Genomic DNA, 18580 nt, shown 5'->3' with positions numbered 1-18580 from the left:
TGGCAACCAGTTTGTTCACAAGGCAACACCAGATTGTGGTACTTTTCAGCTTGCTCACTAGCTAGCCAGTTAGCCAGTAGCATTAGCTATCAGAGGTAAAGATCAGACCACCACAATGGAAAGGACTGAAACAATGCATAACGAAAATGCCAACAGTGGTTTTTAGATTTGGGGTTGACTTACACATTGGGGAGCCCTGTCACCTCAAAAGGAAACACCACACACTAATGGACAAACCCAAAGACTACCGCAGTTAAGAAGTCTGGTTAGTTAACTATTGGAAGGTGCTTTTATGCCATAAATGGATGAATGTTAATGAGCGCAGGAAACACGTCCACCCTGTCCTTGTCTGCTGAACTGGTCACAATAATCTAATAGTGTTTATTACAATTTAATGGTTATGATTTGGTTGAAAAGTCAATATATTGTCACTTCTGGGGAATATAACCACAACTTGAATCTAGTTTCCTGGACCTTTAAAGATTTCTTATGCTGTGTATTTTCCTAAATATATATTTTTTTCTTGTTATTTTACAGAGAGATGGGATGCTACGGAAAACAAACTACTGGTGTGCACCACGTCTCCCTTCAGATATTAGTATTTTCTTGGCGTGTTCCTGTGACACAAAGAGAGGAACAGGACACCATTTCAATGGAACAGCGACACCATTTTCTGTTTGCCTAATATCGAGTGGAAGAAGACAAAAAAAAGAAAAAGACACAGCCGAAATTGAACAATGACTTGTTCTGCTTTGCTGGACATGCTAATTGTCTTCTCCGTGATTGGTTTTTGTGTAACAAATGAAGTGTGGGCGGTGAGGCAGAGTGTGGATCTCCACGAGCCGACCAAAAAGTCACACACGATGCGACACCGCCTAAAGCGTGGCTGGATTTGGACACAATTCTTTATCCAGGAAGAACAGCCAGCTCCCCAAAATATTGGGCAGGTACACTTTGAAGAGATATTTGAAATTAAGTTGTTGTTACCACGTGCATAAAATACATAGAAGCTGTTTTTATTCTCCTCACGAAAGCCATACATACTTATTTTACCATGTCTATGACAGTGTTCGAGGTAAATTATCTATGTGAATTGCCTATAAATGCCAATCTCTTACAGCTTTCACAGCCACACACACAATTGATGTGAATACTAGGTATCAAAACTTCTGGTTTAATTAAATAACTTATTTAATAGATTAGAAAAAATGCACCACTACATTTTGGAGATGCCCTGAAACATTGATACATATGAACACACACATATATATATATATGTATATATATATATATATATATATATATATATATTATTATTATTTTTTTTTTTCATGTTTACTATGATACTCGCCAGACATTCAAGGTGTTTTAAAATGCCATTCAGTAATTTTCATAAATACAATTTCTCTCTGATTGTTCTTAAGAGAAGTGGTATTTGTTTTTTGTTCTCAATATTAGAAATGCAAACAAGATGACTGATGGAAAAAGTAGCCAGTGGTGTCTGAGATTTATCATAATAGTCATTCAGACACCTAAGGTACCAAAGTCAGCACAGATCTAATCACGCACCTTCAAATATTTGTGCATTTTGATATTAATATAACATTCCTGTAACCCAGGTTTTGCCATCACAAAACTAATTTGCCATTGTTGCATTAATGAGTAATATGGTCAGATTTTATTTTATTTTTTCATCTGTAATTCACATTTCTGTGTGCAGATTGGGTGTGCACAACAGCGTGATTGATTTTAAATGGATATTAGCTGAGGGTATGTGTGGGGGTGTGTGTATGTACTTGCATATGCATAAAACTCTGACTACGTACAACCTATCAGAAGAAAAAAATGTTATTTTCTCACTGTCTCATATGTCTTATAATTTTGACAGCTCAAATCAGACTCTGACAAAGGGGACCTTTCTATCAAGTACGTTTTGTCAGGAGAAGGTGCTGGGGACGTGTTCCATATAGATGAGTTTACAGGCAAAATTATCACTTTGAGGAAGCTGGACAGAGAGGAGAAGGCCTTCTATGTCCTCCGCGGCCAGGCTTTAAACAGAAGGACCAATCAGCCGGTGGAAATGGGGTCAGAGTTCATCATCCATGTCCAGGACATAAACGACAATATGCCACAGTTCATAAATGAGCCCTACGTGTCCAGCATTCCCGAAATGTGTCCTGTCGGTAAGTTTGTCACACAATATTTTCAAAATTTGAAAGAGCATTATAACTGAATTATTTTACTGCTTAAACAGTTAGACTACATTCAATACAGATTATCTCCACATTTGTCACATATATCTGTTCCTGTTGTAATTTGAGTGCAAATAGCATGAGACATTCCAATAAATGTGCTCATGTAGTTGTACATTTTCCAATGTAAAGTGAGCTCCCAGACTAAAGGGATAGTTTTCTTTCTTAATTAAAAAAAAAATAATAATTTCACCTCTATTTATACGTTATAGGTTGAGTAAGCACACATGTTTATTTACAACACGATCCTGTTAAAGCCCCTCTCCCCCAAGTAGCCTACGCAGCATGTCTTTGGACTGTGGGAGGAAACCAGAGTACCCGGTGGAAACCCACGCATGGGGAGAACATGCAAACTCAACACGGAAAAGCTTCAGCCGGTTCAAACCACGGCCCTTCGTGTTTTTTATTTTAAAGTGCAACATTACTCTACAAGCTATTGTGTTTGTGGGCCAATAGAAAACACACACTACAAAAACCTCAGAAGATTAAATATACATTTAAGGACTGGATTAAAGTAACATTTTTCATTTAACTTGATTTCAACTTATCACCAATATTTATTATGAGTTTTAATGAAACACTTGTAAAGAAATTAAAGTATCACTCAACTGAATAAGGTAGTGCTGTTGTTCCAATGCAAAGATGCCCCCCCTCACCCACCCACCCCTCACTCTGCATAGAAATCTGACCATGCCAGTGTGGCCAGCAGTGCCATAAAGGGGCACCTAATTGGTGGTAGCATTGCCCATAATTAAGGAGGGTTCGGTTGGCTGGGTCCGCATTATCATTCTCTGGCGACTTCCCCCCAATGGTCAATTGGGCACCAGCAAGTCCAGCTGCTGAACTGCAAATGAAGAGCCTTCCCCTAACTCATCTCTGTGCAAGCCTGAATTGTGAGCTGCAGAGTGATAGGAAGTGACGCTTGACACTGCATGCTTTTTATAGGAGAGAGTGTGCATGTCTGTGCTCTTCCAAATTGATAGCAGGGGATCCAGTAATGAGCACGGATATAAGATTAGGTATTCCAAATCAGGGAAAGAATGCAGGCTTCAATCTTATCATAATGAATTCAACCAACAGCGTTGTAAAATAGAATTAAATAAATCGCCTGCTTAATTCTGTTAATCAAAGTTAAGCGCTAAACACTTTGTGATTTTTGAACTGGGGCCAGAGAAAGAGATTTGTCACGGCAGGACCGTAATGGCAGTTATGGAAACGTGTGAATCCCAGCGCAATGTTGAGGAATAGCTCTGAGCGTGTGTATTGCCCAATGCCAATGATAGACCTACTCTGCAGGACACCTGCATAATTATTTCCTCCTGTAGACATGAACAGCGGATAAAGCCAATGCATCCCTGTGTGACGCCTCCTTTCACAGGGACCACAGTGGCGCAGGTGACAGCCACAGACGCAGATGATCCATTGTATGGGAACAATGCCAAGCTCATCTACTCCATACAGCAGGGGGAGCCATACTTCTCTGTGGAGCCCAAGACAGGTAGTCATGACAACACAAAATGTGTCCAGAAATATGATTACTTGCTGAAGTATCTCAAGTATCTCCAATACCAGTATTCACATTCACAGCAACCTTTGCTTTTACTTTCATGAAATCTGGACATTGCACACTGGCCTGGACAAAATGTCTGAAGTGCAAGAAAACAAAACAAAAATGATTTTTCAATGAAATTGTCTTGTGCAGGGTCTGCTCATCCTGTATTGAACTCTTGTAGAGTGTGGATGGGCCCTGTGGTCTGGTTTTAAATGTGGACTGTGCTACTGCCAACTGTTGTTGGTAGTCCTGTAGGGCATTGCATAGGAATTAAAAGCTTTTGTGGGTTTTAGCTCCACTAAGGACCCCTGCTAGTTGATCACCTGTCTACAAGCTGGACTGTTAAGCTACACATGAAGTGTCTTATTCCAACTATTGTCTGTGTAAGCCTATTTGAGAAAATTGATCATCTGATATGCTCTGATTTGGGACAATATATACCTGATGCAATGAAAATGTGATATCTAATATACAACTTTTACAGCATTTTTTTCACCTTTCAGGGCTTCTGTAGGTTGAAGAGTTATAACATAGGCTAGTTCCACTTTTATACCCTGTTCAGTTGACTGGCTAGTATGTAGCCTTCTTTTTGAGAGAAGACAGTGAATTTCAGACTCTAAATTATCACAACATTATGTAATATCTATGGTAAATCTTTCCTAGTATCTGTATGTAACATTTGCTGTTTAGATTTATAAAGAAATCTGTTTAGAACTTGCACCCGTACAACTCCTAGGTTACCCTGTAGAACATTGTGTTGTGTTTTACTTTCAGGTATCATTGTGACATCATGGCCCAACATGGACAGGGAGACACAAGAGAAGTACCTAGTGATTGTGCAGGTGAAAGACATGATGGGTCTTTCTGGGGGCCACTCTGCCACAACTACAGTTACCATTAGCCTGTCTGATGTCAATGATAATGGACCTACATTCCAACACAGTAAGTCATACCTGCCAAGCCTCACCCACCTGTCAAATGCAGCCTGGGGCACCACACCACTTAGTTATTAGCAAGCTCACTAAGTAGCAATATGGTTTTCCTCTTTCATTATGAACCAAAATATTCACATTTGATTGAACACACTGATTGTTTTATACATAGCTGTTTCTTTGTTTGGAGTGAGCTCGCTCACTGTTGCTGTGTTCCCTGGCTTTGCAGTGATGCACTGTGCCACTGATCTCACCAGCAGGGACAGAAAGTAAACAGAGTGGCGTAGTCTCGCTAGTTCACTAACAATTATTTAAATGCACTGATAAAACTCCTGTAGCCAATTACCACCGTTGCAGCTTCACTACTGTGCATAGCATTGGATATTCAGTTATTGATCCACCTGACTGTCTTTCTTAATCTATCTGTGCTAAAACTGAAACTTAAAACTAAACAAGGAACCTCAGTTAGCTCACACATCAAAGTTAATTCCTGTGGTTTGTAACCCCAAATGTCCGCAGATCTCTTTACCTTTGCCGTGGCAGAGTCTGCCCCTGTGGGTACCACTGTGGGCAGGATTATGGCCGATGACCCAGATGTTGGCATCAATGCCAGGATGAACTACAGCTTTGAGGAGGCGGACGGCAGCGATACCTTCCAGATCCGCACCGACCCCGTGACACAGGAGGGGGTGATACTGCTTGTCAAGGTAAACAGTCCTCAACGCAGCCATTTGTGTGGTGTCAAGTGCAGTACATAAAATAAACACAAAATAAAAGCAACCTACCAATGCTTTCTCCAGGACATACTTTTTGGGTACAGCAGTGTCTGTGCTTAATGGCATTGTTTTGATTGCTTAGGCAGCAGCTAAGCAGCAAATTATCTGGCTATATAGCCACATTTTTTCTTCTCTTTTTTGTCACACAATTGTGCTTTATATATATATATATATATGTTTCATTTTTAGAAATTTCCACAGTGCATTTATGCATAGTCTTTGTAGCTAGGCCAAAACACATATTTCGTGTAATTCAAGCCCTTCCCCTGAGATTCTCCAGCCACTGACTTTTTGATTTCCTGTTTTTCATTGGGAGCTTGATAGTTGCATAAACCAGGCACAAGGCCTCAGATGAAAAAGACTTTTCTGCACCCAGAAGTAACATAAGGAAATTCAATGTCAAAATGTGTCAATGAAAAACATCTGAGGCTGTATTGACCACACTTGGAGATCTTAGTATTGGCACTGATGTTCAAAGATGTTCAAAGCTTGTATTTTGAATAGGGAATTGGGTTTCTATCTAAGGGACAGAATCTTAGAGTGACTTCACAAAGATAAAAGTATACAAGAGTAAACATCATATGAAACATTCTAGTGTTTTGTACACTAATATAAAATTATCACAAGGAGGAGGGTAAAGATGTGGGGAAAAAAGGGAGGAGGTTTCCCATCACAGCAATCTGGGCCAGTGGTTCTTATTTTCTCTTGCTTACTGAGCTGACAAAACAATGAACACCTAATTTAAACCATATAATGTGCAAAACCTGTCAACCAGGCAAATGGCTTTCGGAGAAACACCACTGTTCCTTAGAATTTCAATTGGCGAGCATGGCTCTTTTTGGAAGCGCTTGTACTTTATAAGCATGCAGTAGCCAGTCACCATGCCATGCTAGCTAGCCAATTCCAATAAGGTTTTCGATGTTTTTAATACAGAATTATATTCCTTTTTGTTGTCATGTGATATTGATCATCATTTTAGTCATTATGGACCGTTAATATATACATGGCCAGAGCACTTTTGGGCAGCTCGGCTAGCAGGATCAAATCCTCTTTTTATTAAATATAACAATATATCTGTATCTCTTGTTTATCTCTATTTGTTCATAAATCATTATTGTCCTGAAGCTGTAAAGATCAGTTAAAATGAAAATCGAATTCAATTATTTTCATAAAAGTGTTATTCGCTATTTAGAAAATTATATTATCTGAAACAGTACTGTTCCACAGATTTAAATTTTAAATTCAAACATCACTTCCAAGATTACTTTTAGGTTATTCTGATCCGTGGTACTGTTAAGGGCACCATTAATGCAGGTACACTTCACATATCAGTGCACACCAATATTGAGACCTTTAACTGCATGTGTACTTTAAAATGAATTCAGAAGAAATGGACCTGTTATGAAATGGTTGGCTGAACTCAAGCTCTAGGGAAATAAAACAACTATGTGGCAACAGTAACTTTTTGTCCATAGATATTTCAGATGACACACAAGCAAGCCCGAAGTAGATGGCTCATTGACCATAAATTGACCATATATCATATTCTGGTAGAAATGTAAATGGTTGCTAGATGCACCGTGTTTTAGACGGTAAAATGGCTACTTACTTGCTTCAGTTCAAGTAATTGTTAATATAAATCAAAATAGCTAATTCATTTAAAAATCAAGTCTGCAGCAATCGTATAGCTAATATGTGTTAGATGATAGGACCACCAGCACTCATTAAACCAGCACCATGCACAAGAAGTAATGTAACATGCTGTTTTCCTCAGCCTCTGGACTACGAGAGCAAGAAGCGGTTTGTAATGGCTGCAGAGGCCTTCAATGACAATGTGGACACTCGCTTCTTAAGTTATAACGAGTTCCGTGACCGGACGACGCTGAAGATATTTGTCGAGGATGTGGACGAGCCGCCAGTGTTCACGACTGGGGAGTACGAGTGGAAAATTCAGGAAAACATGGCGGCAGGTACGACGGTGGGCGTCGTAAGTGCCAGGGACTCAGACGCCGCAAATAATCCCGTTAGGTAACTGTACCTTGACTTTCATTAAACATTGCTTTCCACCCAGGTGACAAGCTCTGAAAGTGCGCTCTCTCTATAAATATCTATCCTCCATCTATCAGCTCAGGATTCACTTCAGCATATAGTAATTCAGAAGCTTGCTTTGTGAGACATTTTGGCACTGGGGAGCACAAATTTATTTCCAACTGCGTTACCAGCTCAGTGCATTCAGTTAGCTTTTATCTCACCAAGCTTATATTTATCATATTACTTTAGCATGAAATGAAAACTGCCGAATAAAATATGCCCACTTTTCTCCTCAATGCTTTTTCATCTACAGCTTGAAATATCAAATGCAAGGAAGAAAAAAAAAAAGAAAAACCGGGTAGTGCACAATCTGTGCTGCATTCAGTATTCACACTGCATGCAGTTTTATTTAATTTGTCAGCAGTGAGTGATACACAGCTGCAAGGTGGAATAATTTGCCTACATGCATCAAATATGGTTGATTTACAGACTGCTTAAAAGGGCAACTAGTGCGTAATCTCTAATCATGGCTGGTGCCTTTTAATGGGGGGTGCTTTTTAATGCAACTTTGGAACGTCTTCACAAGTGCTGCCATCACTGCTTTAACGATAAATGACTGCCAAGATTTGGGGCGATTAGCACATTGTATTAATTTAAGTTGCCCAAAACCTCTTAGGTCTCCGTTTATATTTTTCTTCTTTTTTCTCAGACAACATTACCACGTTATTGTGCTTGCCTTTTGTTTATCAGGATGGAAAAGCTAGAATTTATTTACATTTAATTGCATTTGATTATTTATTGACATTTTCATTATTTGAAATAATTAATATATTTCTATTGTAATACACTTTAATTTTTTTAGTGTATTGGGAGTATATGTTCGTGGGAGTAAGTGTTCGTTATTGTATCCAACTTACAATAAGGGAGCTGTGATGCATTTCTGACTCAAAAAATTCTTGCAAAAGGCTCTGGAATTTCCATGATAGCTCAAAAATGGCCATTGTATTGTGTGAAATGGCTTTGTGAGATACCGAATAGTCACATCTTGCCCTTTTTTCCCCTCCAGGTATTACATTGCTAAAGGCTCTGATATGAAAAGAGAGTTCAAAATAGACCCAGACAATGGAACAATTATGATTGCAAAATCCCTGGACCGAGAGGATTCAGCCTGGCACAATTTAACTGTTACAGCCAAAGAGAAAAGTGAGCCAAATCCTACACGTACTATGGTGCACACCTTGTATGTGTACAACACAGTAATACAATTAATGAGCTGATGCATTCATTTGCATTTCTTCTGTGGATATCTTGTGAACAGAATTTAGTCAGAGGCAGTTTACAAATTGGATACATTTTTATTGTGTTATGTTATACTTGTATTACAATACAACTGTTTGTTTTTTGTTTTTTACAGCAGAAGTAGGCAATCTTGGATTTAGTACGTACTAAAAATCTTGGAAGGGGATCTAGGAGATATATCAAGCAATTGTGTGTGTTTCAATGATCGTGTGTGTGATTACGGTATCTTTTTTCTTTTTTTTTCTTTTTTTTAGAACAAAATTTTCTATTTTCTTCTGCACTGGTTTTCATCAAAGTTCTGGATGTAAATGACAATGCCCCTCAGCTCTCCCAGGAGTACCGGCCATACATCTGTGAAGGGGTGCAGTCAGGTGAGGTGAGTGGTTTTTAGTCACAAGTCATTCCAGGGTCACACACATTTCATGAAATTTGTCCACTCTCTATAATCAATTTATAATCAATTAAACATCTTTATCCCTGGTAAATCACACAGTATAAAGCCTATAAATGATACATTGACATAGTTGGATTTGTAATGACACTATTCATGTGACTCAAGACTTGAACCTGTAACCCTTTCAGAACATGTTCTATAACTGTTATTCACACTTCCACATATCTTGTATTTCACAAACAGTGAGCTCTGCAATAAAGACATAAACAATTCACAGTGTGCACTCTCTCAGCTTTTATTTAAGAGTATTTTCATATATTTTGGTTTATCCATGTAGAAATTACAGTACTTTTTATTCATAGTCCCCCATTTCAGGGCATCATTACATTTGGGATAAATAGTGTGTCACAGGTGTTTTTGATTAGTCAGGTGTGTTCAATTGCTTCCTTAGTGCAGGTATAAGAAAGCTTTCTTAGTGTCTAGACTTTTGATTTCCTTGGCGTTGGTCAACACGGGGACCATAGCTGTGGCAACTTGTGCCAAGGAAGCCAGTATGAGGCTGAGAAATAATAAAAAATAAAAAAACAGCCAGAAACATAGACCAAACCTTAGACTTACCAAAATCAACTGTTTGGAACATAAATCACAAAGGATCTGGTATGCTAAGGAAGACCTCTACCGTTGATGACCAAACAATTCTCACTAATGAAGAAAAACCCCCAAAAAGCTGTCTGACAGATTAAAAACACACTTCAGGAGGCAGGCCTGGAAATGTCAGTGCCTACTGTTCGCAAACAGAACTACAGAGGCCACACTGCAAGATGCCAACCACTAGTTAGCTGTAAAAACCTTAAATAACTTAACTTAAATAAAAACTCAGAATGTGCACTTCAACCACACATGAATTGTTTGATTACAAATCTAAAATGTGGAGTACAGAGCCAAATCAATAAAATATTTCTTTGCTCATTGTATTTTGGAACCCATTTTAAAATCAATTTTAACTTGAGGAGTTCAAGGAATTATCTTGCCCAATGGCAGAACTATCATGTATATCTAAGACTTTAATAACAGTTATTTCTTAATGAGGCCAGTGCCCTAATCTGTTCTTCAAAGTTCAGAATCATCTCTCTTTCACAGAAATTAGTTCTATTGAATTAAAAAGATAAAGTGCTTGTTCTGAGGTTTGAAGGCCTTCTCCTGTGGCACTTGGTTGTTTGGTCCTTCTAAACCCCTCTGATCTGAAAACAGTGTCCCAATCCTCCAGCTCGTCCAGGTAATTAGCGCAGTGGACCAGGATGACCCTCCAGAGGGCCACCATTTCTACTTTTCCATGGTTCCAGAAAAGCGCATCAACCCCAACTTCACCCTGAGGGACAACCAAGGTAAAGCCCAAAAAAAAAAAAAAATAAGAGGTTCTGGTGGGTGGTGACACATCTACACTAACACAGGACCTGAGAGTAATACCACAATATTTGTATATTTAACCGCACATCATGAAGGAGTCCTACAATGAATGTAAAATATTCTCACTCTGTGCCATCCTGCCGTGTCACAGACAACACTGCCAGTATCCTGACCCGCAGGAGTTCTTTCAACCGGCAAGACCGCACCCAGTACCTCCTGCCCGTTGTAATTACCGACAGTGGCAGCCCGGCGCTCACCAGCACTGCCACCCTCACCATCAGCGTGTGCAGCTGCCAGCCTGCCGGGCACTGCCCCACTGGGGGCGTGGAGGCCTTCGCTATCTCCATGGGCCTCAGCGTCCCGACGCTCATCGGAATTCTGGTCTCTCTGCTCACGCTCACAGGTGAGAGGAGGGTACCAACCTGGCCGGGTAATGTGGTTTTTTTTGGGGTTTTTTTAACCTGAGTGGGCTTCTGCTGCTCACCCCGTAGCTTTCCTGAATGAGTTTTATTTCTTCTGGAAGCAGGGCTGATATGTTCTGAAGGCATGGGGACCACTCATGCCCCTGCTTTGTTTGTGGGGTGCATGTGCTTATGTGGGAGTGTAGGCATTCATGCATGTACATAATTGCATGGGGTAGAGTCTTTGTGTGTGTACCTTACATGTATTTGCTTGTGTGTGTGTGTATGTGTGTGCCTGCGTGCTCGTGTGTGTGTCTATTTGTGAGTGTACTTCTATTTTTGTACTTGGAAAGCTTTGGATGAATATTCTGAATATGATTCTGAGAAATTAGGGCATTTATGCATTTATTTATGCAGTGCTACACAGGATTGGCTCATTCAGAGCAAAAAAAAAAAAACTGCTGTTGCTTGAAAAGTCCTGCTTTCAAGTTGATGTTAAATCTTTTCATTTCACCTAATAACTTTTTTTGAACAGAGCATTTGCATTAGTTTGAGCTAGTGCAACACAACTAGGCATCTTCTCATCACCTGGCAAGTATGAAGTGTGTGACTACAAAAATGCCTCTTAATAATTCAGCACCTTCAACTGATATCGGTTACTCATGTTTACTAGAATGTTCTTAACACAAACTAAATATAACTAAGATTAACACATGAGTGGAACTCTATGTTCTGTGATATGCTGGGTTACAGAAATGTTAAATCCCACCAGAGAACAGCATAGTAAGGCTTTTCTGAAGTTCATATCGTATTTAAAATTGCTGCTGCTGCTGTGTGTATTCCCTGTCCTCCTCTCTGCAAATATGCATGTGCCGTGTGATATAAAGGGGGAAAAAAATCATTCAAAGACAAATTTTTAAAATAATTGTTTATTCACACGGGTGTTCCCTTATGAAACTGCAATATATTGTAAAATATACTGAAATAAATATTATCTGTATATTGCAACACTTCATTATATGTTGGCAAATATATGAATTATTGCCACTTTAAGATAAATGTCTGTGAAATATATTTATCATAGTTTTTTGCACATACAGTAGGACTACATATTTATAATATATTGCAGTGTATTCCATTTCCATAAGGGATTCCTAGTTGTTCATATTGGCCTGGACTTGACCTGCAACGGCCACGTTTTGCTTGTCATTCCTCTATTAATAATGCAGTGGCCACTACCCTCCTGCCCATTTATGCTTGCAGTCCTGTCCATACTAATGCTGGCGGTGTGGAAACACAGAAAGCAACGGCAGAAGAAGGAGCTGGCCCGAGAGAAGGGGACCGAGCGGTGGGATTACATTTCGGAAAAGGTCCTGCGCTACTCGGAGACGGGCGTCGGGGAGGCCGATTCGGTGGCCTGCCGCACGGTGCCCCTGAGGCCCCACCCGCGGCGGAGGGAGCGGAGGCTCAGGAGGGAGGAGGTGACGGCCAGCATCCGCATGTCGCTCCGCCACTCTTACCTCATCGGTCCCGAGGACGAGGTCTTTCAGCAGTTCATCCTGGACCGGCTGGCCGACGCCGACAACGACCCCTGCGTCCCGCCCTTTGACTGCCTCCACAGCTACGCCTTCGAGGGGACCGGGTCTCCCGCCGGATCCCTCAGCTCTCTGGGCTCCTGTGCCTCGGAGCCCAACTTCGAGCGACCCCCTGACCCAGGGCCGAGGTTCATGCGGCTCGCACCGTGGACCGGGGCTGGAGAGGAGCAGACGACGTTCTGAGAGAGCCCATTAAAAAATGAGTGGACCCTGGTTCTCCCCCATCCACCATACAGTATCAGGACAGCTATATATGCTGATTTAAAACAATTATTATTATTATTATGTTTTGCTTTTTTATTTTTTTTTAATTTTATTTTCTATTACACACAGTGCCTTGAAACTTGTCTAACAATATGTAAAGGAGGCTAACTTCAGTTTTGTCATATTACCTCAGTATTTATAATATTTAAGTACAAAGAAAGTTTGTATCACCTATTTGCTTTCCAAAGATAGTCATGGATTAATATAAATGTAGTCGTATGAATGAATCTGAAATACAAGTGCAAAACTGAGTCGCGGCATTACACATTTCTAAATCAGTACTGCTGCTTACTGTGATTCCAAAAATATGATAGGCTCTATAGAAACAAATCTAATCTAATACTAATACATTTCCGACAAACAAACTGTAGAAAACCACCTTGCGTGATAAATGTATAAAATATTGATCAGTACCTGATGTGAGTCAGTGTGCAGTAATGGCTTCGCAATTGTTTTTTTTAATTTTTTTTAGGACAGCAGACCGCTCTCTTTATGCTCTTGTTTGGACTTTAATCAGACAGGGAAAAAATCAGAAAGGGCTATAGATAGAGGTGGGATTGCAGTACAGAATGTGCCATGGTGGGGTAATTGAAAGCCTGGGGAATTTGAAAACCAGATGCTCTACAGACTGAGCAACACATTCTTGCCGCGGATCTGTAATAATATTTCAGCCCTTCCATCAAATGCCAAAAGCATTGTTCAGGTTTGCAACATGCACAGTGCCCTTTAGGTGTAATGCTCCTCCTACTTCTGGTTACCGATGGCAGACAGAGTTGAATGGGGCTTGATTGTGGTATCTGTTGCCAGTTTTCCCGTGCAGCATGGAACATTATGCATTTTTTCATTGTCAGTCTTCAAGCATTATAGTGGAATTTAGGCATTGACAGGCTATATTAGAGCCATTTTACCCAATTGCAATCAGTTTACATTTGGATTATGGTAAAATAATTCATTGGGTATAATTTGTATGCGATAGGGATACTTCATTTATTCACTGGTTTATTTGCTGAGCCTGGGGCACGCTATTAAAGTGTACTGATGTAAAAAAATAAGTTTTTTTTATTTTTTATTTCTTTGTTATTCTGATTTGCAGGTAAAATACAGAAAATATACACTAATAATAAACTATTTCAAAGAGTAAAACTTGCACAATGCAGCCAAAGGCATGAGGCGATTTTAGACGCCATCCCTGTGGAGCTCTTCCTCATTTTGGTTTGCATTGTTTGTCTGCATAAATTATCAATTTTATTTGCTTAAATAAAATAGGACAAAAGGCAAACATCAAATTTGTTTGCAGTTTCCTTTATTCTTGAATGAATGGTGTGAAGAGACATTGTTTACTTAGACTGGGGCTAGGTGCACACCTATCAAGGGATGTAATGTGTAACATGGCTGATTTCTCAGATCGGCCAAACTGAAAATCCCTGTGCATGCATCTCAGGTTTCTCTTGTTTACTGAACAAAAACACTGTCTGTATCCATAGAGGCCAGGAGAATCTCTTTTATTAGAGAAGTCAGATTTAAAGTATATAGATAAAACACATTTTAATCTTAAGGCCGGTCCTTACCTCCAGAACTCAAATCCTTTGAAATCAGTAATTTTAAAGGAATTTGAAGCATATACAGAGAATTAAATAAAGATTTGACTATGTCAAATTTGACTTAATCGAGATTTACCACAAGAATTTTATATTTACATTTCTACACATACAAATCTACACTCAAACATGTATATGGCACCAGGTAAATATCTGTTCCCAGTCTGTTCTATCACATCACATTGGCAATCTGTATGTGTTCACACAACTGAAGACAAAAATGTGAGAACTTTCTTAAAATTCAGATGACATCCCATACCCCAGGCTATATATTTCTACAATACATTTAATAAATTTGTTTTTTAAATTTTTGCTCATCAATTTTAGGGACCATGTAGCCTTTGGGTATTTTCTCACAACATCAAAAAGCATTTATTTTTTAAATTATTATTCAAATGGTTTTCTCAAATGGCTGCACCAGGATGGCTAGTAATTTAGAAAGATTTGACATGCATACCTGTAGATTAAATAGAAATACATTCTTAATGTAGCAACCCTCTTTGAAGAGAAATAATTCTTTATAATTCTTAATAATGAATAATTCTTATTCATTTCATGATCTTTGATTTCAACACATTTATCACAAGCAATAACCTGCTCCTCCAAGAAACAATCAATTACCACTTTCCATGCTTCGTAGATACTGAGGCTTGTGGAGCAAGTTTTTATTTTTATTTTCTTTTAGAAAAGAAAGTTACATTGGTTAATTTTTGTCATGAGCTACCATACAATTTGAGTTTGTTTAGCTAGAGCTAGTTCTTCTCTTTCGCATTTTCATTCTTCAATCATGTGATGCCAGTAAAGACATCCTTTCAATGACCAGTCTTACCTAGGCAGTATATGTTCATTTTAGCAACTCTTAATTAAACAGGATTTGAAAAAAAAGCTGGGACATGTTCATAGACAGAAGTCAATGGGCCTCATTCACAAAACATGCCTATGATCAGCTTTGATTGTAAACTGTGCGTAAGGACGTTTCCACAAACATTTCCACATTGGTACAGTCAAAATCTATGTGTGTTTGGAAACATGTGTAAAGCTATACCCATTAGAGATGTCTATTTATACTGCTTTATCATTTATCCAAAGTCAATTTAAGTAGTTACACCTCATATTAACAACACAATTATAGACATAAATAGGCTATTGATATTAACTGCATAAACTGACATACTTTAATAAGCTCAAATCTTTCTCTAGTTTCTATTTTTATTTTTCAATTCAGATTTAAATTTCAGTTTAGTTTTAGTTTTAGCTGATTTGCTAAGTTTTTGTTTAGTTTTAATTTCTGTAAAAACTTCTTTTCATTTTTATTTCAGTTTACAATGTTTATTCACACCTGTTTTCATCTTAGTTTTAGCAATAATAATGTTGTTGGGAACATGCAATTAATTTATTTTATTGATAAAAAGTGACTGATGATGAGGTTATATAAAGATGCACAAGTGCAATGTCAAACCCAACACTTTAGCAATGGAATATTTTGCAGCTTGTGGATGACTTGGCTTTCTCCTTGGGGAGAAAGCAGGTCTTTAGGGACCACATAGATATGTTTGCAAAGAGCAAAGATTGGCTTATATTTGCACATGTCCCTGAAGTCGACATGCCTTTTATTGGATTGCTAGGGTGTTTCCTTACGCTAACCACATGAACAGGCACACACATCAAATTTACAAGCAATCAGGTTTCATCATCTCATATACCTGGGATGTGCACAAAAAGATCTGTGCGTGTTTTATGAATCCCACATTGGTTTTTTGCAGGAATGTCTTTCAAGAGCAAAAGTAAGAATACTTTAAGGAAAGTTTTGTGAATGAGGCCCAATGTTCCCTAGCATCCAAAATGATAGAATGTTGATTGAATGTCATGTGCTAGTACAGTATGTGGTCACTATGACCTTCACAACAAAATATACCGTCGGCTTTGCCTGCATTTTAAATTCATTATTACAACAAATTCAGACCACCATGGAGGGTAAAACATATGTGACTCTAAAATAAAGTAAAAAATCTTTTGAATGTTGTGGATGATGCAGTGCACATTCAGCTAGAGAAATCAAGGAAACAAGGTAACAGAACTGAATTAAAACTTCAAGACAGCCTTCTACTTTGTCCTCAAAAACAATTTCAATCCTAACAAAAGACATCCTCTGTGTAATTGTAAGTGAATTGTCATCCCCAAACCAGAACAGCCTCATTCACAGGAGGGGACACAGTAATCGAGAAAGCACTTTTCAAACAAACTTCTAGAAAACTTCACCACATTGTTTGATGCTGGTTGAGGAAAAGCGATGGCAGGTCCTTCTCTTCGGCTGTCGTCAGAACCTCTTGGACCTTCTGGACCATGGGTGGCAGAAGTTGATTTGCCTTGTTGCCTTTGACAGGTTTGTAATAAAGGCACAGAGTGAGACCTACCTTGACACAGCAATTTAGTCACTTGGCAGATGCTTTTAGCTAAAGTGCATTTAATGTGGTGGCAAAACACAGAGCGAGAGATAGGAAAGGTTACAATCAAACAAGTGCCTCTGTCAAGGTGCATGCCTCAAGACCCATGAAATAAAGGGAAAAAAGTTTCCCACATATTTTCCTAAATAGCATTCCCATCTAAAATCACATTAAACAAGCAATTCTCCCTATCCCAAATTCAAGCTTGCACAGACTGATTTGGAATAGGATACCTCAAGGCAACTGCATCAAACTTAGGAGGAGTTCAGGACCAGCCTCACAAATAGTATTTCTCTCAATTGATCAATATCGATTTCAAGCAATTCAAGAAATATCTGTTCTGATCTAATTCAGACAATGACCAGGTCTGTTTAAAGGCCAATTTCAGGACACAAGGACTCTGTGTAGATTCAGTAGTGGCAACAGATTTTTTTTTTTTTGTCATCATTTTTTGTTTTCTTCAGTCTTAATCTTTTCTGAGTATCTTTATTCCCATGACAAGCAGCCATGGTAGTAGCAGATTGAACCACTTTGTGTGAAGTTTGGGAAAATTTTTGCAGTTCATTGCAAAAGGCATATTCTGTAACTTTAAAAACTATGCTATATTGCTTAGAAAGTACCATAATAAAACTATAATAATAAAAAGCAATAACATATAGTTATAATAACATATAGATTTAGCAAAGTGCAGTGAGTTGTTTCAGGGGGAACTCTTGCCATGCACTGAATGATTTAGTACACAATTCAGCTTGCCAAACCCAACCTCATCTAAAATAAATATTATACTTTGGAAACATTATTTTAGCTATGCAAATTATATAATAAACAAATCTATGTGTTAATGTAAATTGTTCAGCATGTATTTTTCATGAACATTTTGAATAATTTATTATATTATTAGTTTGGGATTTATAGTTAATTGGAAATTAAATATGCAAGATCCTTGTACATTATCCAGTATCCATGTGAGCAGAAACCTGGAAAATTACATTTTATTTTCTCTAGGCATTGTGCCTATTTGAAAAGGACCAACAGGACGTATAATTCTGAGGTTATATTGATGTCATACAATGCCTGTGTCAGGCCACATTTATGGTATTGTGTGCAGTTATGAGTACCACTCTATAAAAGATATATAGAAGCTCTTGAAAGGTACAAAGAGCAGCTAAAGAGCTTCCTGCAATGAAATTTAAGTAAGCCATGCTAAATATTAGCAAAAGTATACCAAGGCTGATTTGAGGTTTTTAAATTAAAAAAGTGACAAAATAAAATGTCAAACAAAAGATTTTTAGGTTTAACTTCTTAAAGCAGAGCAAGTAGGCAAATATAAAGAAGCTTTTTGGCACAATTTTCAATGTGTAGAACAGCTGAAAAGTTCACAATGTGGAGACCACAAATAAAGTTTTTTTCTTTCATGTTTTACTTTGCAAATTGTAAATTTAATTTCTTGGTCAGCCAGTATGTTAAAAAAAAAAATCTTTTGCAAGTAGAGAATACATAACATTAGGTACAATCCAGAACTGAGTCAAGCAGCTCTGTATTTCTTAATCATTCCCTTCATTCTTCAAGATGAATGGTTGGGTTCTTAAAAGTTCAGGCGTATGTATTGTGGCACCAGGAAATGTGAGGCAGGAG

The 18580-nt window shown here is 38.4% G+C and overlaps 1 protein-coding gene across 1 annotated transcript in view; it reads left to right on the top strand.

The window, feature by feature from the left end:
• cdh19 (cadherin 19, type 2) overlaps positions 1-14189 on the top strand; it is a 29600-nt gene extending 15411 nt beyond the window's left edge. Inside the window, exons 2-12 of the mRNA XM_064330965.1 lie at positions 538-947; positions 1889-2183; positions 3631-3750; positions 4579-4746; positions 5256-5443; positions 7287-7540; positions 8610-8746; positions 9097-9218; positions 10504-10621; positions 10795-11046; positions 12308-14189. Coding sequence (XP_064187035.1) covers positions 738-947; positions 1889-2183; positions 3631-3750; positions 4579-4746; positions 5256-5443; positions 7287-7540; positions 8610-8746; positions 9097-9218; positions 10504-10621; positions 10795-11046; positions 12308-12822 — 2379 coding nt within the window. The 5' untranslated portion in view covers positions 538-737 and the 3' untranslated portion in view covers positions 12823-14189. The remainder of the gene's footprint in view (positions 1-537; positions 948-1888; positions 2184-3630; positions 3751-4578; positions 4747-5255; positions 5444-7286; positions 7541-8609; positions 8747-9096; positions 9219-10503; positions 10622-10794; positions 11047-12307) is intronic.
• Positions 14190-18580: the final 4391 nt, after the last annotated feature.

The sequence above is a fragment of the Anguilla rostrata genome, chromosome 4, assembly GCF_018555375.3.
Source record: "Anguilla rostrata isolate EN2019 chromosome 4, ASM1855537v3, whole genome shotgun sequence".
Classification (NCBI taxonomy): domain Eukaryota; kingdom Metazoa; phylum Chordata; class Actinopteri; order Anguilliformes; family Anguillidae; genus Anguilla; species Anguilla rostrata.
The sequence above is the reverse complement of the archived record's forward strand: the minus strand, read 5'-3'. Positions and strand labels throughout refer to the sequence as shown.